This window comes from Octodon degus, unplaced genomic scaffold, assembly GCF_000260255.1.
Source record: "Octodon degus isolate 3935 unplaced genomic scaffold, OctDeg1.0 scaffold00098, whole genome shotgun sequence".
NCBI classification, from domain to species: domain Eukaryota; kingdom Metazoa; phylum Chordata; class Mammalia; order Rodentia; family Octodontidae; genus Octodon; species Octodon degus.
In genome coordinates, this window is record NW_004524674.1 from 8,838,073 (window position 1) to 8,862,164 (window position 24,092).

The 24,092-nt window shown below is 55.6% G+C and overlaps 1 protein-coding gene across 5 annotated transcripts in view; it reads right to left on the reverse strand.

The window, feature by feature from the left end:
• Nucleotides 1-24,092, reverse strand: part of Col27a1 (collagen type XXVII alpha 1 chain) — a 115,433-nt gene that overhangs the window by 63,366 nt on the left and 27,975 nt on the right. For 4 of the 5 annotated variants that reach the window (XM_023723261.1, XM_023723259.1, XM_004638472.2 and 1 more), the window contains exons 6-13: nucleotides 19,291-19,344; nucleotides 17,877-17,930; nucleotides 10,438-10,482; nucleotides 9,644-9,697; nucleotides 9,263-9,307; nucleotides 6,446-6,499; nucleotides 5,137-5,181; nucleotides 386-439 (exon numbers count right to left, since the gene is read on the reverse strand). In XM_023723261.1, coding sequence (XP_023579029.1) covers nucleotides 386-439; nucleotides 5,137-5,181; nucleotides 6,446-6,499; nucleotides 9,263-9,307; nucleotides 9,644-9,697; nucleotides 10,438-10,482; nucleotides 17,877-17,930; nucleotides 19,291-19,344 — 405 coding nt within the window. The remainder of the gene's footprint in view (nucleotides 1-385; nucleotides 440-5,136; nucleotides 5,182-6,445; nucleotides 6,500-9,262; nucleotides 9,308-9,643; nucleotides 9,698-10,437; nucleotides 10,483-17,876; nucleotides 17,931-19,290; nucleotides 19,345-24,092) is intronic. The other variant, XM_023723260.1, reaches the window with a different exon arrangement.

Here is a 24,092-nt window from a genome sequence, read left to right on the forward strand (position 1 = left end):
TCCTGACAAACTCTGTAAACATGCCTGCCGTGGAGATTCCTCTGGTGCTCTCGGCTGCTGCCCACACAGGGCCTGCAGACCGTCTGCCTTCCCGTAAATATTGTGGATGCCTTGCTACACAGTGCAGGTGGGTCCTCTCCAGCGGACAGTCATCCTACCCTTCCCCATCCCCAAGGGCCAGGTATAGCCTACGGCTTGGGCCCAGGGGCTCCCTGAGCTGGGAACTCTCCTGGGACTGAGGTAGGGAGGGGCGTCTCAATGTCAGGTAATTTGGAGGGTTCCCAGCTAGTAGGTCACAGATTGGGATTTAACCCACGTCTGTCTGACCCCAAAGCTGTGCTTTGGGATCACTCTGACTCTTACTCCAAACACAGGAAGTACTTACAGGGTTTCCATCGAGTCCTGGTGGGCCTCTTTCCCCAAAGTCTCCGGGGAACCCCTGTGGACAGGGGAGAGGTTAGTGTTCATGGCTGCAGGTGGCTTTGATCCAGACCCCAGGATATACAAGGACAGTATCTGGGCAGTCTCACTACTTGGATCTGGGAAACAGTGGGGTCCTGAGGTCACCCCCTGCCATTGACAAACACTGCCCTGGGCGGGTCAGGCCACTGTGGAGGGGCAACAGCCAGGCAGCCCTCTCCTTCCTACTCAAGTTTGAAAAGCAAAGGGGATAGAGAACACCCCAAATCTGCGACCTGCTCTCCATGAAGTGGGAAGGACATGAACGGAATCAGGAAGCTGGACAGGTCTAGGCCTGCACCAGTTACTGGCTAGCCAAAGTTTTGTTTTTTTTTTGTTTTTTTTTCCCCGGAACCAGGGATTGAATTCAGGCCCTTGCGCTTGCAGGGAAGCGCTTATTCCACTGAGCCATCTCCCCGCCCTAGCCGAAGGTTTTAAAGGACACTTTTTTTGCCATAGGTCCCAGCTTCCCCACTGGCACTTCCTGGCTCAGATTTGAGACTGCCACATGCCTTTGAAAGCTTGTGGAGTCACAATCCCATCTTACAAGTACATCGAGGCTATGCAAGGGACAGGGGCTCCTGGCAAGGTCACGAAGGGTAGAGCAGCAGTACAGCCTGCGCAGGTGAGCCCTGGCAGCGGAGGCTCCAGGCCCCTCCTCCTCGCAGTACTCTGGAGCCCACTCCACACTCGCTGGAGCCTGACAGCTGGAAAAACATCAGCTGTGCAGACACCTCCAGGGGCCCATTCCTACTTCAAAGGGAAAGGAGAGTCCTCCAGCCTGGAGCTAGGGAGACTTGCTCTTCCGCCTCCTCAGATTCAAATCCTTGCTTTTCCCAGAGAAATGTAATAAAAACACAAAGCACATGTTCCTGTGACCAAGAGGACGCCTCACAGTGCAGACCATACTGATGCCCCCACCCGGACAACCTCGCTTTTTTGGCTTCAGCACTAGTGGAGGACACAGTGTAATTTCAACCCCAAGACCAAGCCACAAAACAAAAGGGAAACCAGCCACACACATCTGCGGCCTCCCCCAGGCTGCCCTCTTGGGCAGAGGGCAGAGGGCAGGGGCGAACACTGGTTCACCACCAGGCCATGTGGCTTCGCTCAGCCAGAAAGAGGCAAGGATGATACAGTGAAGAGATTTGGGCCACGCTGGTCATGCCTCATGTGAAATTTCACCTGTACTTGACAGTCACCTCGAAAGAAAGTCCGCTGGTTCCATTTAACAGTTGGGGAAGTTGAGGCTGAGAGAGTAACTGTCATCAGGCCAAGGCCATAGAACCAATCTGTGGCAGAGTTGAGCTGGGTCTCAGCTCCCTGGGCCATTATGTTCCCAGGAGAGCTGCCAGGCTGTGTCCCACCAGCAGCAGAGGGCAGAGTTGCGCGTGCACACGCACACATGTGCGTGTGTGCGTGCGTGCATGCGTGTGTGTGTATGTGTGTGCTCAGCAAGAGGCTGCCTGTCTATGGGGCACATGTGACCTCAGCCAAGCTTCCTCTTCCCACATCTTAGGAGTCTCTGCTGGGAATTCCAGCCCCACCCTCATCCAACCTTTCTGTCCCACTCCAGCAGGCAGGGCACCAGCAGTCAGGGGCATCTTCTGAAGACACTGGGCTCCCACCTGGTCTTTGGAGGCTACAGCAGTGGGGCAGGCCAGGAGAAGAGGGCAGCCCCTCAGGGAACAAGGAGGGCTGTGCTGCCAGGCAGCAGCCAACTCCCCTGGCCCACAAGGCACAGAACCTGAGAGGCCCCATGGCGCCTGCAGCCCCATGTCTAGACACAACCAGGCTTCCCCCGGCTCCTTGGGCTGCCCATGTGTACAGATCTTCACTGCATCCTCCGTCCTGTGCAGCTTGGGGATGGTCTCTAAAGCTCCTTCCACCTTGGCCAGATCGCATGATCTCTAGACAAGGCTAGGCAGAAAGGGGACCCTTCCCCCAGGCACGAGATGCCACCCACCCTAGTCAAGCTCCCTTCAATCTGTCCTGGCTGTGTAGCCTGGGGAATTCCCACCAGCAGCACCAGGTGGGTCTGAGATGCATGGCTTTTCATGGGGGGGGGGTGTATGTGTGCCATGAACAGAACTCAGGACCTCACACTCGCCAGACAGGCACTGTGCCACTGAGCTAAGCTCATGGCTTTGGCTTTGCGTTTGGAGGTGGCTCCAGGATGCCTCCACACCCCCTGCGACCCAGCTGCCAGGCCACCTCCCTGTGTCAGCCCTGGCTCCAGTATCCAGGACATCTCAGAAACTCAGTTTTGTCTTCAGTGCCAGGGAAAACACTGTAGATGGGACTTACGGCCCATCGCAGATGGCAGCAACAGGAAGTTGCAGAGCAGAAGCAAGAGGCAGACTCTTCAAACTCACAGGTACATGTCCCAGAGGGAGTCACTCCTGCAGACTCAGGCAGCCTGGGACAGCCAGTGAGTGGTAACAACAGTGCGACCTTCTAGCAGTCCCAGGTGGGTGGCTCCTATTGTTGGCTTCATTATAATTTTTTTTTTTTTTTTTAAAGACAGGATCCTGTTATGAAGTTCAGGCTGGCCTGGACCCACCATGTGGCCCAGCTGGCCTCCGACATGAGCTGATCCCCCTGATAGTGTTACAGGTGTGTGCCCCCATGCCCAGTGTACCCCGTGGTAGAGATGATGAAGTGAGAGGTTAAGGGACCTGCCCAGTGGCCCAGCCATGTAATGGCAGAGCTGAGATCCCAACCAAGGCAGGCTGGAAACCTCTAGGAGAAGCCCAGAGAAAAACTGTGGCAATCTCCTGACAAGGTGCAAATTCTCCAAGTCTGAAGCTCCTGCCACATCTAACCTTATCTGCAGTCAAAGAAGCCTGGATTTGTCCCTAGAAGGAGCAAGCAGCCCACGTACCAGCATGGGAAGACCCTGGAGGTAGTATCACCAAGGGAACAAGGAGGAGGCAGGCAGAGAGTTCACCGGGTCATCAACACAGGGTCACCCAGGGTCATCAACAGTCCTGGGACAGCCCTGGAGGCCAGAACTGCAGCTCACAGAGTCTCCAGAGTAAGTCTTACTGTCTGGGCCTCAGTTTCTCCACATAGAAAGGCGAGTCCTCTGTAACCTGGCTTCCGGCTCCCCAGAGAACTGGAAAGAGCCATGAGCATGCAAGAAGCCTTGGGGAGCTCTCTCCCCATCCCAGGCAGCCATGTCCCCAGGAGGCCCAATGTCCCTGAGCCATACATCAAGGGGACTGCAGCAGGCTTAGCCTGTCCACTCTGGCTTTAGGGTATGACCCCTGGTTGTGCCTAATCCTGGCTGTGGCGGCTTAACAAGGCCTGAGCACTGCTCTGAGCAGCAGCTGATCATCAGCTTCCTGGCAGACCCAGTGACAGACCACATGCAAGCAAGGCACAGTGGGGAGGCACTGACACCTTCCTGGTCCCTGGGAGGGACCTCTGCTGGGGATGACCTGGAGGCAGGCCCCCAATAAGCCAGGACAGAGCCAGAGAAAGCCTTCAGTTCCAACCAAGCTGGTGACATCCTCTGTCCAGAGCCCTCCTTGCAAACCGCTCCATGCTGTCTTTCCCATAGGTATGAGGACAGAAGGAGAGCCCCAGGCTAAGCTTCCACTTAGAGGCTGAAGAGAAGAGGGGAGGAGGGTGCTTGCCAGCAGGAGTCCTGTTCTGCCATCCATGGGCTGCGTAACCTCCATCACACCTCCCAACCTCCCCATCACAGCTTCTCCACTCACTACAGGAGGCCCAGGGCTGGGCTGCCGGTGCTTCTAAGTCCAGGGAGAATGTGCAGGGCAGAAGCAGAGAGCCTGAGCCACGTAACAGCACCAGGCCTTCCAGAAAGATGCCAGAGGGACAGCCCTGGCTCTGTACCCCCGTGTTGGGATCTGTGCCCATCACACAGGCTCTCAGAGCCTCAGCGTCTCCTTCTGAAGAGCGAGACAGCCAGAATCAATAACCTTCCCATCAGGTGAAGATTCTAGGAATTCTTTTTTTTTTTTTTTTGTGGAACTGGGGACTGAACTGAGGCCTTTGCGCTTCCCAGGGAAGCGCTTATTCCACTGAGCCATCTCCCTGAGCCCTAGGAATTCTATTTTTACAATTTGAGCACCAACTAGTGACCCTAAGGGGTTGCCTCACATAGCCACAGAGGTCAGAGGCCTTAGGAACAAACCCTCTAGGTCGGAGTCCTGGCTCACTGTCTGTCCATGTGAAATCCTGGACAAGTTACCTATTCTCCCTACTCCTGGCTTTGCTTTACACCCTGTAGATGCTCAAACAAACAAAAAAGTCTCCTACCATTGTGGAGAAGCAGGGAGCAAGCTCGGTTGGGGTCACTACTGAACCCCTCTTGGGCCCCTCATATAGGTGACCTGCTCCCACCCCACTGTCTTCCATCCTTGTGGGGGCACAAGTGAAAGCCAGGGCACAGCAAGACGACATGGAGACCCAGGTCCCCCAACCCAGGCAAGCCATAGACACAGACATCCTGGACAGAAGCCCCAGACAGAAGTGCACGGAGGGAAGGGAGACCCAGCCAGCATGGTCTGGGGAGTCCTTGCAGGCAGCAGAGCAGAGCAAAGCAGAGATGTGGGCACTGCTGAGACGGGCGGGCACACAGGGCTGTGCAGCCAGCAGGAAGCAGGGTTCACCCATAGAGTCTGCATAATAGACACGGAAAATCTTTACCGGCCTACCCATCTTGCCCTTCTTGCCAGGAACACCAGGAAGGCCCTGTGGGGGGGGGGGAGAAGGGGAGAGGTCAGCCCAGGACTCCAGCGGGGGACAGCAGTCTGCCCCAGAGCCCCACCAGCAGGAGATCACAGTAGGCATGGGATACCTGCTACGTAGCCAGTGGCACTAATTATATGCCTGTCAGGATGATCTGGGCTCAGGGGCTGCTGGACCCCAGATGGGCAAATGGCTAAAGAAAGCACCTAGGGTCACCAGTATTTAGCAGGTGCTTGAACTGCCCCTTCTCCAGGTCTCCTAAGAAGCTCTACGCCCAGCCTACTGTCAAGGTCACACTGAGCTCACCGATATAGGTTCAGGCTGGGAGTGCCTCCCCCAGGGGCTCTTTATGGACATTAATGTTGGGCCAGGGTCCGTGGGCAGCTCCTGTCCCTTCCCAGATCCTTTGACTTAGACTCTCAGGTTGGAAGGACAGGGCATGGCGAGGAAGCCCCGCCCCTGCCCACTGCTCAGTCAGACCCACCAGCTGCCCTGGGAGCTGACCCCAGTTTCTGCACAGCTCACCCATCTCCATCCCCTCAGTTGTCCCTGTCCCTTCCCCAGGTGCAGACAATGCCATCTCATCCCTGGACACCAGGTCTTCCTGTCTCCCCCATCCTACCCCACCCCAGTCTCATGTCACCCAAGTAAACGGACTGAGCTGGCTCAGCCAGGGATGCAGCTGTTTTGTGCAGAGGCAGACAGTGGCTGCTTTTGCCTCTGTGAGGCCATTTGGTCTGTGTCACAGCTGCTCAGCTCTGCCACTGGAGTGAGACGGCAGTCAGGAAGCATAGCAAGCAAATGTGCATGGCCACACTCAATAAAACTTTATTTATAAAACAGACCACCGGCCGTAGTTCACAGAGCTCTGATCCAGAATGTGTAGTTGGCCCATTTCTCATTCACTGGAAGTTCTTGGGAGACTCGCAGATAGCGTCCCTTTCCTCACCGCCATCCCAAGTGCTGTGTGACCTTGCCCACCCTGGGCCCCTATAGCCTCCTCTCCTCGCTCACCTTCTCACATGGGGCTCTGACCAGGTTGATGGCTGAGCTTGCCAAGTTGTCAGATGCCCCTGTCTTTGCACACGCCATTCCCTAATCCTGGAATGCATGCACCCTAACCTGCGCCCTTTGCAGCTTTCTACTCCACCCAAGGGTGCCTCCTCCAGCAGGGATCCTGTGACTTTCAGGGCTGGTGCCTAGAGGGTTCTGCTGTACATCGGCAGGGGCTGGGAGGCAGGGTGAGTAGCCTGAGAGGCATGCTTACCCGCTCTCCGTCGGACCCTGGCAGGCCGAAGAGCCCTGGGATTCCAATGTAGCCCTGGGAGAAAGCAGATGGGGGTCAGAGGGTTTGAGAGGTGGGGTGTGGCCAGCCCAGCCTGTCCCGCCCATCCTGCTGCCTTCCCACCCAGGTCCTCATCCTCCCTTGATGGCAGCAGTGGCAGCTCCTGTGCTCCTCGATGGACTGACGGACGACATAGGCCTTGAGGCAAGTGTATATGCCCATGGACTGCATGGTGCTGGCTTCCACGATGTAGTCCAAAGGCACATACCCTCACGCCAGGGAAGGGCGCGGGCGCTCACGGATGGAGGCCCGCCCCGCACGGGGCTCCAGACCTGCGGAAGGAAGCTCGCGTCTGGGTCAGATGCTAGCATGGTCCCAAGTCACTATTCCACGAACACTCAGTGGTGTCTCTGGCTCCTGCAGCAGCCCCCCGAGGGCCTCAGAGGTGCTGGACATGAGGCTGGTGGCCACCCCCACACCTGAGAGCTAGAGTCACAGCAGCAGCCACCCTGGCACATGGCCTCCTTGCCAGGCGTATGTGCTGCCACTTTGCACTCTCGCAGGACCCTGCAGCCTGGCTGACAGCCCTTGTGGAACATGCAGGGAAACCGAGGACACAGTCAGTCAGTGGTGGGACGGGGGTTCCCATTGGCCAACTCCTAGCCAGCTTGAAGGGTAGCTGGGTCTTATGGGGTGAAAGCCTAGCCACACCACCATGCCACCCAGGCCTAGGATGCTTCTGATTCCTGCTTCCTGCCTGTTCCCTTGGCACCCTCCACCAGCCCCTTTACCCCCACCCCCCACCCCACGACTGCAGCACCAAGCCTGCAAAGCCACCTCCGTGCTCTCCCCTGGCCGCGCCCAATGCCCAAGCCAGAGCAATCTCCCTTCCCGCAGTGTCTCATGTGCACCCGGTTAGCAGCACCTAGCACCATCCCCTTCTATTCCGTTCCTGCCATCCATGCTTCCTCTCTTCAGCAGGCTGGGCACTTCTCCTCAGCAAGGGTCTAGCTCAGGGCTTGGACTACTGTCTGCACTCTCTATATTCGACTAAAGGACGACTATGACAAAAGCTGCCATTCACTGGTCGCACACTATGTGCCGGGCTCGTCTCCCAATCCCTCGCATGCATTAAGGCATTTATTGCAACCCTACCACACCCCAGGGAGTTGGCACTGTTGGGCAGCACCTTGTTGAAGTGAGAACATTCTGGGCCAGAGAGCTCAAGTGACTTGCCAAGTCTCTCAGATCCAGTGAAGTAGAAATGCCACCCTAGTCATCTGACTCCGGGGCCCTGGCTCCTAACCAGTGTACTCCCCTGCCCCCCCAGGCCAGCAACCAAGGGATGGTCACGGTCACCCGTCCTTCCCTGGATAGCTAAGAGGCCTCTGAGCCTCAGCTTCCAGCATGTGTATTATTCATAATCTTACCAGGTGACATGTACTGACCCTGCTAAGTAGGGTCTATGTCCCAGATGCACAGGTCAGGAAATGGGCTCAGAGAGGCCCAGGGATTTGCCCAGGGTCCCACAGCCACTGAATGGCAGGGCAGTTTTCAGAGCCAGCCAGAGCACCTCTGAGGCCAGGGCTGTGCTGGGCAAATAGGGACAGAGGCTGGTGGCAGCTCAAGTGTCCCCAGGCCCTGTGACCTGAAAGGGATCCAAGGGGACCAGACTGTGGGGCCCAGTCTGGCCCTCTCTCCATGTGTGGCTTCAGGATGCCACTAGCACAGCGCACGGCACGCGGCCCCAAAGTCATGGGTGTGTGATGTCTTCCAGCAGATGGAACCAAGCCTGGGATGACTTCTCCCTGGGTTTAGATGCACCCATGGGGGCCATAGCTCACAGGAGCAGCTAAGGGCTCAGGACCCCAGGAGTTTGATAAGCAGTACTTTCAGGCAGGGCACGCTGGGTGGGGGTTCGTGCAGAACTCCTAGGCAAACACCTAGGCAGTGCCTCAGGCCCCACATGTCACGAGAACATCCTGGGAACGGTCTCCCTCCTGCTGCCCTCAGCCTGCACAGGAATGACATGGTGGCTACTCTGCCCTCTCACTTCCACCCAGGTACAAGCAGCTTTGACTCCGGAGTGGAGGAAACATCACGCAGAACCCACCCTGACCAAGGACGCCAGGTCCCACTTGCCGAGTGTTCTTGGGATACCAGGTCCCCATCCCAGAGCCACCTTGGGTGTGCAGTGGGGACTGGAGGGAGCTCTGGGCCCCATCGTGACCTTAAGCCTCCTGTAAATAGCGGAAGACTCCACCGGATCCACTCACAGGTGTACTACTCCATTTTTTCTCCTGCAGGGTATGTAGGACCTTCTCTGCTCCCCCAAGTCTGCACGAACCCCCACCCAGCATGCCCTGCCTGGAAGGACTGCTTATCAAACTCCTAGCACACACCCAACCACTGAGAGGCAGGAAGACACATAACTTCTGTTCTATAGACAGGAAAACTACGGCTGGAGGACACTTGAGACCCCATGCCCCAGCGCTGAGTCAAGAAGAAAAGCCTCTGAGGGAACCACGACAGGCACTTCACATGGCTCCATCGTCACAAGAGACGAACAGGGGACACAGCAAGAACATGCCTGATTGTTGGCATCTGAGCCTGGGCCACCTAGACTGCCTGCCAATAGGACCTCACGTGGCCTCCTGTCGTGACTCTCTGGTGTGCCACAGGAGAGAAGGCCTTGGTTCCAGCTTCCCAAGAGCCTTGAGCTCTTGTCATGTCCAGACTGGAGACAGGCAGTGCCCGCCCAAGATTCTATCCATGTGGCACTGGCTGGGGACCACTTACCCGGCTGCCTTTAGGGCCAGGGTCTCCTACAGGTCCAGGTAACCCCTGAAACACAGAAGACAGGGGCAAGGCCATATGGAGACTTCGTTCCCACTGCCCACATCACAGGCAAACCCTACTCCAGCCTCCGCTGCCCCTCTGGGGTGGTCAGACCAAAAGTGTTCAGCCTGAGCCCCCAGAGCCGCAGGGATGGAAAGACCCTCTGGGGCTCCTCCCTGGAATCCAAATTCTTCTGGCTGAGGACCTAGGCCTGGTGCTTGCAAAGAGGGTCTTGGGCACAGCCACCTGGACAGCCCATCCTCAGCCCATAGCCCCCCTCTGCCTAGGACACCCGCTGTCATCACTGCCGTGGCCAGGGCTTCCACAAGCCACATACTGCACCTGCCTGCCAGGGTAACCTTTGGCCCCTGGGCTGCCCTCGGATCCCGGCTGCCCCTGCAAAAAAACCAGAGAACTGTGAATACAGGAAAAGAGGGAAGAGGGGAGAGGGGAAGGAGGGAGGGGAAGGGAGGAAAGAGGGAGGAGGGAGGAGGGAGGGGAAGGAAGGGGAGAGAGCGGGGCAGGGGAAGGGAGAGAAGGGAAGGGGAGAGGGAAGTGGAGATGGGAGAGAGGAGAGGTGAAAAGGGAGAGTGGAGAGGGGAGAGGAGAGGGGGGAAAGGGGAGAGAAGAGAGGAAAGAGGGGAAAGGGGAGAGGGGAGAGGCTGTACCCAGCTCAGGGCCTGGGGTGGCGGGGGCCTAGGGCTGACAAAGGACAGGCAGAAGGGTAGGAATGTGAGACAGGGGCCTCCAAGCCCACCCCTCTCCAAAACCAGTCAGACCAGCTCTGAAGGACAACACCTCCACTCACAGCCAGAATCTGAGAGCTCTGGGGGGCCTGGCGGGCTCTGGGCTCTGGCAGGGCTCTGTTGACTTGGGCCAGGGCAGCCAAATTCCTGCAAACCCCATGCGTGTGCATGGATAATGTCCCCTAACATTGCAGGGAACAGGCCAGCTATTCATGGCTCCAATTGGAGTAGGGTGGCTCCTGCCATCTCCAGGCCAGCTTGGCTGGGTAAGCAGCAGGGAAGGCTGAGCAGGGAGCCCCTGCAGGCTGGGAGGCAGAGGCAGAAACACCTGGCTGGGGCAGGTCAGGGCTGGGCAGGGGCAGAAGGCGGGCAGTGCAACGCAAGCCTCACCTGTTCTCCGGGGTGCCCTGCAGGTCCAGGATAGCCCTTGTATCCCTGTGGGTGGGGGTAGGGAGAGCCTATGTCAGGCAGGGGAGACACAGTGGCAGGGCCGGGCTTCATGTCTGCCTGTTCAGCTACATCAAGGGTGCAGGATGTGCTCAGGGCCCCCCCACCAAGATGTAGGACGGAGGGTCAGAGGACCCTCTGGTTTCCTCTAAACCTCTAAAAGCTAGGTTTCCTCTCTGCTCCCAGGGGCTTTTAGACTAGAAGATGTATGTGTCTGGGGGGTGGCTGAGTTCAGTAGGACAGAGCCACTGTGTCCAAGGCTGCTGCAACCTGGCAGCTCCTTCAGGATCCACAGAAGGGCTGATAGGCAGGAGCGGGGTGGGGGAGGGGTGGGGGGGAGCCTGTCGATGGACCATGGTCAGAGCAGGCCCCGGGTGGGGCAGCTCAGCCACCATATGCAGGAGAGGCTGGATCACTCTGCCCTATTGGGACTGCCCCTTTTCCTAAGCTTCAGTGGAAAGGACGTCACCCACACCAGCCAGACAAACCAGAAATGCTGCCTCCCTTCCTCCCACTGTCCCCGCAGCTGCTCCAGGGATAAAGAAGACTCTGGTGACAGCCCAGGACCAACTCTGGCCCTCTAATCCAATGGCCCAGCTAGCAAGTAGAGTCTCTAGGGCAAGAGAGTGGAAATAGGTGTGTGTTTTTGGGTGGCACCAGGACAAGTACCTGAGCCACTTCACAAGAATCAGGAGGTCTTGGGGGGGAGGGAACCCCAGACTCCACCCCTGACAAGTGGAGGCTGCAGTGAGAACAAGGCAGACAGGGGCTTCCCTGGCACCAGGACCCCCACCCCCTGCCCTGGGAGCCCTCTAACAACCCCTCACCCAAGACACAACTCTGCATGGGCTACAACCCTACTCAGGGTCACAGACGGGGCATTAGAACTCCAAGCCTCTTCACTTCTTTTTTTTTTTTTTTTTTTGGCGGAACGGGGGATTGAATTCAGATCCTTGCATTTGCCAGTCAAGCGCTTATCCTACTGAGCCATCTCCCCAGCCCCTCCTCTTCACTTCTGATTGGAAGTCCAGTGTTTTAAAAAATGCCAGGGTCTAAAACACAAGCACCAAACCCAAGATCAAGACTAGAATATGTGTGGGAATGCCCACCCCCATATGACACACACACACCACACACATGAAGATCCCCCTCTGTGTAGGGCTGCTCAGTGGGGACCACACGGAGAGTACATGACCTCATCAGCCCTGAGAAGTCACATGGGGTTGGGGTGAGGGCATCTCCATTCCACAGGGGAGGGTTCAGGGCAGAGAGCCTCATCAAGAGCCCCTCCACTCCCAGACATCCCCAGGCATGCACAGATAGTCCACGCGCATGCACACGCAAGGCCCCCTCCCCAGCTCCCGGGAATTGGCTCTGTTGATTACCAACAGCAGACCCTTCTGATCCAAGAGGCATAAGAAGTTTACAAGCATTCCTTTTGCACCTCCTCACAAGCCGCTGGGATGTCACCTCCCACCCAGTTGCCTGAGGAGTGTGCGTGGGGGGCTGGAGGGGCGTGAACTCTTTTCCCTAGAGGCAAATAGGCACCAGGCTCAGCCAGAGAGGGGTTCAGATCTCTGTTTCAGCCGGATCTGGAGCCGGATCTGGATTCCAAAGCTGCACTGCATACCGGCTGGCTGTGCAGTATGGAACCAGCGCTTCACCTCCTTTCTGGTAAGATGAGTATATGAGGGTTGCTGCCTGTGTTGTCCCCTCTGTGCTTACAGCACTTAATCACAGAATCCAGCACCACCTTCAAGGCCCTGCAGAAACTAGCTGCTGTTGCTCCCTCGGTCTCCCTTTTGCTTTCATTCAACATTTGGAGCACTCTTTGCCTTGATGGGGTTTGCATTCTTATTAAAGAATTACAAAAACAAAATAAGTATAAAAGATAACACCAGGTGGGGGAAGGAGAAGGTTGTGGAAGGGGCCTAGAGTTTCAGTTTTGCAAGAGGAAGAATTCTAGAGATCTGTTGCTCAACACTTAGTGTACTCAGTGCTTCTAAACCGTACTTAAAAAATATAAAATGTATATGTATTTTGCCATCATAAAAATAAAACTGAAATAAAAGATCTAGTGTCTGTTAGTCAAAGCTATGAAAAAAAAAAAAAAAAAGCAAAGTTAGGGGACAGATTGGCCGTGCTGAGAAAGGGGGGTAGGGACTGCAAAGAAGGTGACCAGAGCTTATTGCCCTGAGCAGATGAGTAAGGTAATAGAGGGGACACCCGGCTTATTCCCTGGAGAAGGACATTGTGGGTAGAGGAAACAGCAAGTGCAAAGGCCCTGAGGCTGGAATGTTCTCCGTGGGCTCAAGGAAGCACAAGGAGGCCTAGGCACCTGGAGTAGAGTCACTGAGGGCAGTCAGAGGGGCAGGAGCCCGGGGTACTCATTCGGGAGGCCCAGGAGGGCTGTGGGCAGAGACGGCATGACACGGCACCTGTGGTCATCCCCATTGTCATGTTCCACCCTCTCCCAGAGACATGCTGAGCCAAGCTGCGCATCATGGCCTTGAGACTTGGCATGGCCCCGTCTGCCACCATCGCTATCTCAGGGATACTGCCCATGGACTGACAGAGGCATGGACCCTGGGAGAAGCAGAGAAGCCACCGCCAGCTCCGAGGCTTCCTCTGCACCACCAGGCAACCACCTCGTTAATGCTTCTTCCCTAAAATGAAGCAGAGGCGCCTGCTGTGAATTCCTGACAGACATAAGGCAAGCTCTCGGCCCCGGGCTCAGGCTATGGTGAGGAGACACAGGGCGCAGGGCAAGCACGATGGTGGGGCAACGCTGCAGATGCCAGCTCACCAATTCTCCCATCACCCCTCGGAGGCAGGAATTACTGTGTGCATCTAACAGTTGAGACCACCGAGGCCTGGAGAGGGAAACAGACCTTCCTGAAGCCCAACGGCTTTCTCAGGGCGGTGCCAGGATGGTGGCTCAATTCCTGCATCCTTTAGTACTAAGTCCCTGAGCACTAAGCCCTGCTGGGAAGAGCCGCAAGGCCACCCAGGGGAAGAGTCCTTAGGGATACAACTCACAGGAGCAAAGCTCTCAGATCACTACAGCATATGTGGGGCGCTGGCCAGTCACGAAGCCCTGCAATACCTGGGCGGGAAGTGACCTAACACATTTTGATAGCTTCCTTGTCCATTGGACAAATGAAGAAACAGGCTTGGAGAAGGGATGGAGTTCGCCCAGAGTTACTAAGGAAGTGATGGCTAGACTGGTCCCCAGCACACTCGACTCCTGGATGGGCTTTGTCAGAAGTCCACGATACAAGGCTTGACCGTGGTCAGGAGCCCCGCACTTTTCCTGGTTTCCAGGGGCCGAGTGTAGTCAAGGCGAGAGGTGGTAGTGTGGAGGTGCTGTGTTCCCAGAGGCACCCAGTGGTGTTTACCAAGCTGGCCCTACAAACAGCTTTAAATGACAGGGCCCAGACTCACGGGAGGCCACACCATCATCTCCTCTAGGACCCCAGCAATTACAGGGCGGCTCTGACCGCAAGGTGGACCCAGGGGCAGTGATTTCCCAGGGGTGAAGGTGCCCTGTAGGCACAAGCGGGTGGGCAGTGCTACAGCGGTGCTCCGGGGACCACAGCGTCTGCACTGGGCTGCTGGCTGCCCAGCCGGCGGGTCTCCGCAGGACTGTGTTTATAATACAGCTCGGTCTCTATTTTGGTTTGGGAGCCAGATTAATCATTGCTTATAATGCACAGGGAGAAACCAGACATCACCTCACTGTTGCTGTAGACAGGCTCTCGGCTGGCAGGGATGCTATTTGGGCTTCGGGCAGGGAGGGACGGGGTCTTGTCCTTGCCTGAGGGTCCAGACACCAATGCCCGCTCAGAGCTCAGCTACACACCCAGGCTCCAGCTCACCTGGTGCAAAGCCTCAGCTTCCCTCAAGCAAAACGGAAGTTGCCAGTCTTGCTTGGTGCCCAGGAATCTTCCCACCAAACTCCCTGGCCACCTACAATCAGCCTTAGCAATCAGGGGGGGCGGGGGTGTCAAAGAGGAAGCCACAAGCCAGGCTGAGAGTAACCTGTCCCGTGACACTGTAGGTGACCCTGCTCCTCTCTGGGGCTCCGTTTCCAGAGCTGCCTCTCAAAGTATCCTGCTGGCTTAGAAGGTGCAGGATTCTGCGATCTGTGGCAAGTCTAGAAGAACAGTTCATCGAGGAACAGCCACCGCAACTTCTACGTGTGTGGCCCATGCGTTCAGCGGACATCTGCTGGGCCCCCAAAATCACAGAGGAATAACTGAGATAGTCCCACCGCTGCCTTCCAGAAACAGGTGTGGGACTAAATGTGTATTAATGGGGTGAAGAAAGAGAAGAGCCCACCGCTGGGAGGCGCAGGTGCGCCCCGGGGAGAAAGCGCTGTAAACTGAGGCTGGGAGGGGAGCAGAGGTGAAACAGGAAAGATGGATGGGAGAGGAGCCATGGAAGTCCAGAGCTGCTCAGCAGCAGGGGAGCCTGGAAGAATTCTTCTTGTGGAACCCGCCATCCTCAGGAAGTACTGATAGGGATTCTCTCAGGTAGCCGCAGCCTCCCCAAACACTCCCAGGTGAGCCCTCCCATTTTATTCTAGCTTCCCATGGACAGTGGTCAACTCAGGCATGCAAGAGTCCTAATGAGCCACAGGGGGAGAAGGAAGTCAGATTGAAAGAGGGCACGTGGGCCTCAACTTAAGCATGGATCTCGATCCATTAGTTATGTCTACCTGGAGTGCGCTGTAAGACTCAGGTCATCTGGGGTTTGGCATGAAAGATCCATTGGTGATGTCTGCCGGGGCGGGGTGGAGGGGGAGAAGGGAGAGGCTAAGCTCAGCATGAGACAGAGGAGCAGGCAGTTCTGTCTTCCAGTACTCGCTGGGATGGGGGAAATGGGTTGAGGACCCCAGTAAGTCACAAACCAGCACCACTGGCTGAGGTAGGACACCATGTCATTTAACTCCATCACCTCATGAGGCAAGCGAGGCTGAGGAGGGACAGCACTGGACCCCAGCCCAGTCCATCTAAGCCCAACCTCCTGTGAGGGAGTCTTGATCACTTGGTGGAGGTTCCCCTGGCTGAGAAGTTGCTTCTGTCAGCCTTGTGGTGAGAAGAAGGGCCTGAGGGTTGGAAGACCCGGGTTCAAATCCCAAGGGTGACTCATGAGGGGTTATTTCCACTAAGCCAGTGGTTCTCACTCTTGGCCACATACGAGTCACCTGGCGGCTTCTACAGCTCCTGATACCTGTGCACACAGCCCCGTATCCCTACAGGGGACCCAGCTCCCCAGCCAGCACTAGTTCTCTACAGGGTTGGGAGCTGATGCTGCAGTGACCCCTCTGAGCTCCTTGATGACCATCGGTTGGTCATTTAACACCAAGGTCAGCACAGGAGCCAGAGCAGAGGTACATATCAGCTGACTGCCTGGATGAATAAACAAGTGAGTGAATGAGAGCTATTTAGACACAGTCTTTGCAGCTATAAAATGGGCACAGTGCTACCTACCATGGAGGCTACAGTGAGGAAACACTGTGCGGAGGGTCAGTCACACTCTCTGGCCCTCTAATTGTTGTCCTCACCACCGAATGCCCAGCCAAGAGACCTTCCTCCTGCCCAGCTCCTCCACAGCCACTGCCGGCTTTCAACACCCTTCTATTTTTCCAAGTTTCTTTCTACTGACCACCTCCGCTTGCAAAGATGCAGGCTCTATAGGGCAGGATCTCTGACTATGCGTGTGGTCCATGTCTAGCACACAGTAAGCATTCAATACATTTTCCCCAAATCAGGGAAGGAAGGAAATACTGGTGTCACCCACAGTGCCACCAGAGCTCCCCACCCTGGAGAGCAGTGTGGAAGTTGGCTCACCTCTCAGTCCACCCTGTCCCTTGTTCCCCGGCCTCCCACAGAGATGATGCAGAAAGTCAGGCTGGAATGTCAGAAGGAAGCTTCGCCCTGTGCAATGCATGGGGAGCTGGCTCCTCTCAGCTGGACTACCAGCCTCTCCTGGACCCAGGCAGGAGCCAGTCTTAGTCTGCTTCTCCTCCTCCCCACGAGACTCCTGCAGGGAGCACAGCCAAGTAGAGCACCACCACTGGATGCGCTGCTGAGGCTGGAAGGAGCCTCAGGCACCTAAGCCTTATCCATCAGAAAGTACTACAGCCCAGAGGGGCGGAAGGAGGGAGCAGGATGCGTGAGCCAGGAAAGGCCATCTCCCAGGCTTGCAGACAGCCACACTTCCTGTGCTGTGTCTGGGGCTGGCCTGAGACCTGAAGTGTGGCCCGCTCAACTGTGGCAGGTGGAGGAGAAAGGAATGGGGGGTGGGCACGGGCCTCCAAGGCCAATGTGCCATGGGGACTGGAGGCAAGGACAAGACGGGGCCAGGAGAAACCACAGGTGTCCACCAGACACCAAGAGGCAGTAACTGCGGCCACAGCTGGGAGCCAGGCCGGAAGCTCAGGAGTGGCCCCGGGCTTGGTGTCCCTTGGACGACTCATCCACAGTGAGAGTTTAGTTTCCTGCAAAAGGCGAAAGAACCCTGGCCTGCGTGACTCCCCCCCCCCCACACACACCAGTTTCCTGAACACCTGCTCGGTGCAACCCATGCCAGGCTGAGTGAAGACAAAGATGGACCTGTGTGTGGGCCCCAGTTGGCCAGAAAGACCCAAGAACAATGATAGCAGAAGTGAGCTGAGCCAAGCCTGCCTGAGCGGGGGGAGCTGACAGCCTGGATATGGGTGCTGTGGAGGGCTTCCCGGAAGAGGCCTAACTGGAACAGGGTTTTGAAACATGTGAGACACTGCTGCAGAAACTGGAGGAAGGAGCAAGACCCCATCTAGGATGGGCTGAGGGGGATGGGTAGCACAGTGGGCAACAGGAACACACAGAGAAGTCACTACTTGAGCAATTCTCTTTCCCCTCCAGCGCAGCAGCTGAGAGGGCATCAGACGTAGAAGGTTGACTGATGTGCCCCAGGTCATGAAGGTAGGAGAGAACACAGGCCCAACTGACAGGAGGCCCCCTCCCTCGGGCACTCTAGGCCTGGCTCTTGGGCTACGCAGTCCCCACTGGCTCTGTGGACAGACTCCTCATCTCCTTCAGTGCCCTGGAGGGAGACAGGCCTCCTCAGAAGTGGCCCTCCCTGGGAGGAAGTAAAGTGAGCCCGGCACCTTCTTGTCACACCTCATTAACCACAGTGGGGACCAGCTCCATGGCAAGGTACCCTTTCTCCCAGAGAGGGCAACCCTCTAGAGTCTCGCACAATGCCCACCAAAGCTCCTGGAGAGTCGAGCAGGGGCCAGGGACAGCAGGGGGCCCACAGTGCTCCTGCCACAGTGCTCCAGTGCTGGCGAGCCCAAAGGGCAAGGACAGGCATTAGAACCAAAGCATGCATACCTTCCGTCCTGGAGGTCCTGGGTTCCCGGAGAGCCCAGGTGGGCCCATGTCACCCTGCAAGATATAGACAAGGTAGGTGAGGTAGAGATGTGCTACATTCTAAGCTGAGGGCTGGTTGTCTCATGGGGGTTCATGGAACCTTAAAGTGGGCTCCAGGTATCTTGGAGCAGAGGACAGGAGCAGAGGAGTGAGCAGGGTACCCAGCCCCAACTCCATAGCTCCACCATGTACTGGGCCTCCAGGGGCAGAAGAGTTTGAAACATGGGCTCTGAGGCTAAAACCCTGGCTTAAAGATACACCCAAGAGACCCGTGTCTTTCTCCCCATACCAACCAGCTTTCCCCTGCATTCCTGAGACACACACAGCCATGGCTGGGCACGGTTGTCACCAAGTGTGTCAACAACCAACACCAGACCTGTGAGCAGGTCACACAGGACTAAAACAAAGCCTGGGTCCTTGTGTATAGCTTCATCTTACCACTCAACAGTGGTGAGGGTTTCAGTGAGCCCTCTTTCCTCTCAGGGGTTCTGCTTCCTCACCCACAAGCTCAGCCCTGGCTTCTAAGGATACAGGGAGGGCCCAGGTGGGAGTGGATGTGGATGCTGCCTGGGACCCAGGGCACCCAGGATGTGAGATGAGAAGGTTGCAGAGTGAGGAAAGCCGGCAGTGAGGGTGTGAGGCAGTGGTCCCCACACCCCCGGCCTCCTGCCCCCCATGGCCAAGGGCACTGGGGGGAATACCCACTATCTATGCCTGGCACAGCGGGCTGGCTTGAGAAGCAGCTTCCAGGAGGAAGCCAACAGCCACGAGCATTCTTCCAGGTTGTATGTGTGAGACCCAGGGTGACCTTGCTGAAAGTGTGGACCCCTCTCCCCTCTGCCCTGTCCCCAGGTCCTTGCTCAGTTCCGGAGGATGTTTTGGGGATGGAGGGCGCCCCATGGCCAGTGTTGTCTCTGCAGGCAAACCTTCTAGTCTGCTAGCACTTGGGATTAGGAACTCCCGAATCTAGCCTGAGCCCTTCCCATCTCTACAGAGTCTGTGTCTGCTGGGAGAAACCGAGGAGGGTGAGGGGTGGCTGGAAACTTCCTGGGCAAGGGCTGGCAGGAAGCTCCTGGATGCCAGGGTCACCTAGCAGAAAGCCACGCAGGTGACACCTCACTCGCCATGCTGTGTCCAAAGGCAAACTGTGTCCTGTGTTCCTGGTTGTACCCCAGGATGGAAGCACCAGGAATGGCCAAGGCTCAGGGTTGGAGAAAACCAAAGGACTTCCAATAAAAACCGACCACCACGACCTTCCCCAACTTGCCCTCCTCCTGTCTGTCATGCACAGCCAGTCAGGACAGCCCCCAAAGTGTGATGGGGTCACCACGGTCTACCTCCCCCTTCTCTCAATGCTAGAGTCCCTGGAACCTACCTTTGCCCCATCGTGGGCCTGTCCTGGCGAGAGCCCCAGGTCCCCTTTCTGTCCCTGAAACAAAAATAGTTCTGCTTTGGCCACCAGGTCACCTGGACAGAATGCCTGCCCCACAGGCTCTGCTCAAAGCTGTTTCCTGGTGTCAGTACTTTCCCATCCACCTTCACACTCACAACCCCAGGGGTGTTTTCTCCAATTCCATTACACTCCCACTCCGACACCTGCCCTAGCTTCCCAGTAACTGCTAAGTCCAAGCTCATCCCTCTAGTGTCCCAAGTCCCACAGTCTGGCCCTAGCCGTCGGGTCCAAATCTTGCTCTCCTGCCACCAGCCCACAGAGAAGGGCTCTGGGCTGTATCCCCAGCTGCACCACTGCTCAGTCATGGCCTGCACATCCTGATGGCAGACCCTGCTCAGCTGCCGGAGACCTACAGTCAGCCCTGCAAGATACAGCTGAACTGAACGAGTCCTTCCCAGTCAACTGCAGGGAAGGACTGGTCACCATGCAGTGACCAGCTTGCCTGCGCATGCTGCCAGGACGTCTCCTGCCCACTTCCTGGGACCCCAAGGGGCTTTCCGAGCATTGCGGCATGCAGGGTCCTTCCCACTCTCCAGACAGCCGAGGCGCACCTCCTTGCTCCCTAATAGCACCACACAGACAGCCGCTTACATCTTCCACTGCCCTTCCTTCCCACAACTCACAGAGGAAGGGGGCAAGGGAAGTGCGATGACCCCATACCACATCTGCAGAATGGAGGAACTGGTAGGGATCCCCAGGGTGGGCACGGGCAGAAGCTGAACTGGTACCCTGTGACCCCAGACCTGTGCTCTAGGCTGTCCTGGATGCAGATGAGGTAGAAGAGTGAACTGGGGAGAGACTGATGGGAAGCAGTCACTGGTGGGTAGAGGGAAGCACTCTTCATGCCCAGCACTGCATTCAGGGTAGTCCCTCTCACAAGGTCCCGGCCCCTGAGAGCACAGGAAAAGAGCCCCCACGTTCACCAGCTGCATTTGTGCCCCCTTGATTCCTCAGGAAGCACAGCTCTGCGAAGTCCTGCGTCCTGACGTCATGTTCTTAGAGCTCCAAGTCCTTGCCTCCTTCCCCTCGTGCAGTTTCTTTCCTATCCTTTCCTCAGCTGAGGCCAGAGTCCTGGGATGCAGCCCTGGGCCTGCCCTGGGCTCACAGAGGACCTCAGGCCATGCACCCCAATATCTGCTCTTGGTTTCCTCCCCCTTTAATAAGAGACACACATGAATGTGCACACACACACACACACACACACACACACACACACACGCACGCACACACACACACAGTGCCTTCCCAGGATTGCCAGGCAAGAGGCCAGAGGGATACCGGCCTTGACACATGGGAAGGGTGGCTTGGCCAGCTTTAATTAATTCCTATTTGAGTCTTCTCTTCGTCAGAACTCAGACCTTCCAAATCCTGACTCAGTCACTCTTTGCCAAAAATCAGCCCACTGGCCAGGGCCTCCTAGAGGGAGAAGGAGGCCATCCCACTGCTCCCCACTGTGTAGAGACACCGTGGGCACTCTCTGTGCAGAGCCGCTTCCTCCAGCAAAGGGCAAGTCTTCATGGGGTCAGAGAAGCTGGGCACAGCCAGGGCTGAGCCAGCAAGCACACAGGAAGGCCAGATGTTTTCCCCCAACTCCTTCCCCTCCCAGCCATCTGCCCCAAGCCCAAGGCCAGCTCTACCTGGTGCCTCCTGGTCACCTCTACAGAACCCACCCCAGGTCTACCTGGCATGACAGCCGCCCTCACAGACTCTCGCCCTCGCTGATCACAAGCCCAGCTCCACACCTTTTATGTCCATGGTGTGAGGCCAAGCCCAGGACTAGTGAGGATTCTCATGGCCAAAAAAGGATGGAGCTGCTCCTCGCCTGCCCTTGCCCACCTCACCCTGCAGCTGGCAGAGAAGCCGGCAAGGAAAGTTTGGAGGATTAAATGAATTAGTATGCATGCAGGGCTCAGAGATGCATGCAACAAATGCTGGTGCTGGACTGGGTTTTTGTGCACCCTGTTCTGTCATTTGATGTACCCTGTTCTGTAGTTTGATGACAGAGGGGAAACTGAGACTCAGAGGTATGACAGATTCACTTTCTGGCCCAAGAGCCTTACTGGGGCCTTTCTATCCTATATGGATTTCTCCCTGCATCCTCAGCAGCCTGCACAGGGCTTGGGACACAGCCACTGCCTGAGGACATTAAGGGATGCAGATATGTATTGATCACCTTCTACAAAACAACTCTGGTGAAGAGCACAGAGAATGCCACAGAGAACTAACCACAGCAGCTGCCCCTGGGTAACTCAGGCAGGGAAGCCAGACAGGCCAGGAAGGACACCAGCACCAGCATTTGTTGCATGCATCTCTGAGCCCTGCATGCATACTAATTCATTTAATCCTCCAAATCCACAAAGCAGCAACTGTCACTGTCCCCAGGTTACAGGAGAAAAAAACAGGCAAAGATACAAGGTGTGACCAAACAAGCCAGTAGATGTTTGGATTTTTAAATATTTATGCCAGTAAGATATGTTGTCAGGAACCACCATCGAGGTTCTCCTCCTTGCTTGGAACATACTTGGCCCATCGTTCTGGCCAGTGCTGAGGTGGTTCTAGAAGTTCTCTTTCATGAGCGCCTTAGCTGTGCTATTGTGGCCGCCGCAGAGTCTTAAGCAGATTTAGCATGTTTACAAAAGCACTAGGCAGCCGCACTTACCATTTTTTAAAATCACACCTCATAAAGATACTGATGAAAGAGGACTTCCAGAACTGCTTCAGAAAATGGCAGGAGAAATGGGGTGAGTGTGTTCCAAGCGAGCAGGCGTATCCTGAGAATTCTTGGCAACACTGCTTCTACTGTAGTAATGTTTAAAAACATAAACATTGCCCATATATTTTGGTCACCCCTAGTACGTGTCAAAGGTCAGACAATTAACACGTGGGGTTTAGGCTCAGGCAGTCTGGTCGCACTTCAGCAGAGCACAGAGCAAAACTATACACCAGTGACAGATGGAAGACAGGAGACAGGGAGAGCCGCATGCAGGCAGATACACCCTGGAGGGGAGTTGTTGCTGAGGGGCAGCTGGAGCAAAGCAAGGAGGAGCCCTGAGAAGATGCAGCCCAGGGGGGATCTGACGTGCCTCTGGTCACGTAAGGGGTGACTCTGGGGGATGGAGAAGACTATGTGATTTCCTAGCCAGCCACCTGCAAATGCCCCAGTGAAAGATAAAAGAATGGATAAAGTCTAATGAGCAATTTTCACGGTGAGAGCAGGAATCTGGTCACCAGACCTGGCTCTGCAGCCAGTGAGACCCCGAGCAAGCCAGTCCTGTAGGTGCAGGGAGTGGTGGACTCTGCCGCGACCAGACGGTGGCCCTAGCAGGTCTAGAAGGACTACAGGAAGGCAGAGTTCTAAGCCTTCTGTGCCACAAGCACTGTGGGACTGGGAACTGTGCTCAGCATATCCTGCAGGTGGCGCTGGGACACATGCAGGACAGGGCTCTGGGGACCTGAGTCCAGACAGATGGAGCAGGCAGAGAAGGACTCCATTCTGAAGGAGTGCAGGTTCTGGGCTGGAAGCTCCAGCGCAAGCTACGCCTGATCCCAAGTACCCAGCAAGGGCCTGGCCAGGAATAGGCATCCCAGAATAGCTCACAAACGAGTAGACGAGGGGATGGGCCCTGGAGAGACAGCGGTAGGGGACGGGTCAGAGCTGGCACAGTCCCGGGCCTCCCTCTCTGCAGATTTCCACTACCGCTACTACTGTTTCATGGGTTTGGAAGTGCTGGCCAATGTACTAAGACAAGAAAAACAAATAAGAATGACTAATATCTGAGAAAACAGAGACGCATGAATGCCTTCTAGAATATTCAGGAGCGACTGAAATACTAGTAGAACTAATAAGATACCTCAGTGAAAGGGATAGTCACAGATTAAAGAGAAAAAGTACAAAAATACAAAAGCCAAGATTTTTCTTCAATAGCTGAGAGCCAGCTAGAAAATTTAACAGGGGAGACCACTCCAACCATAGCAGCAACAGAAACAAAACATTTCTAAGTATAAACTTGAAAAGAAATGAGCAGGGATTATATAAAACTATGAAAACTATGAAACTTTACCAAAAGATGTTTTTAAAATCCAACCAAATGGGAAAACATGTCTGAAAACTCAACATTTTAAAGACATTAGTTCTTCATAAACTAATATACACATTTCATACATTCCAATAAAAACCTTTTTTTAAGGAAATTAAGGTGGCCATAAAGTTTGCTGAACAGAAAAAATAGCTGGAAATATTTAAAAGAGGAGAAAGGAGACACATAGTGCAGTGAATGTCACATAAAATAGCATTTCACTAACATACAAATATACAGAGCAATGAAACATCATGGGATCGTCTGAGATAGACCCTGGCCTGTCATGCTATAATTAGTGGAAAAAAGGCTGTTTAATAAACAGTTAAATCGTGCTGGAGGCCTACTTTGTATTCTACCACCATTAAAATTAAGTCCAGATGGTTTAAAACTTTGGGGGCCCGGGAGATGGCTCAGTGGAATAAGCGCTTCCCTGGCAAGCACAAAAGCCTGAGTTCAATCCTCAGTTCCGCAAAAAAAAAAAAAAAAATTAATAATAATAATAGTACAGATGACATTATGAAAAGACTAGGAGGGACTGGTGAGATGGCTCAGTGGTCTAAAGCACCTACTTGGAACAAGTTTGGCAAAGCACAGGGACCATGGTTTGATCCCCCAGCACCACATGCCAGCCAGCCCCGCCCCCTG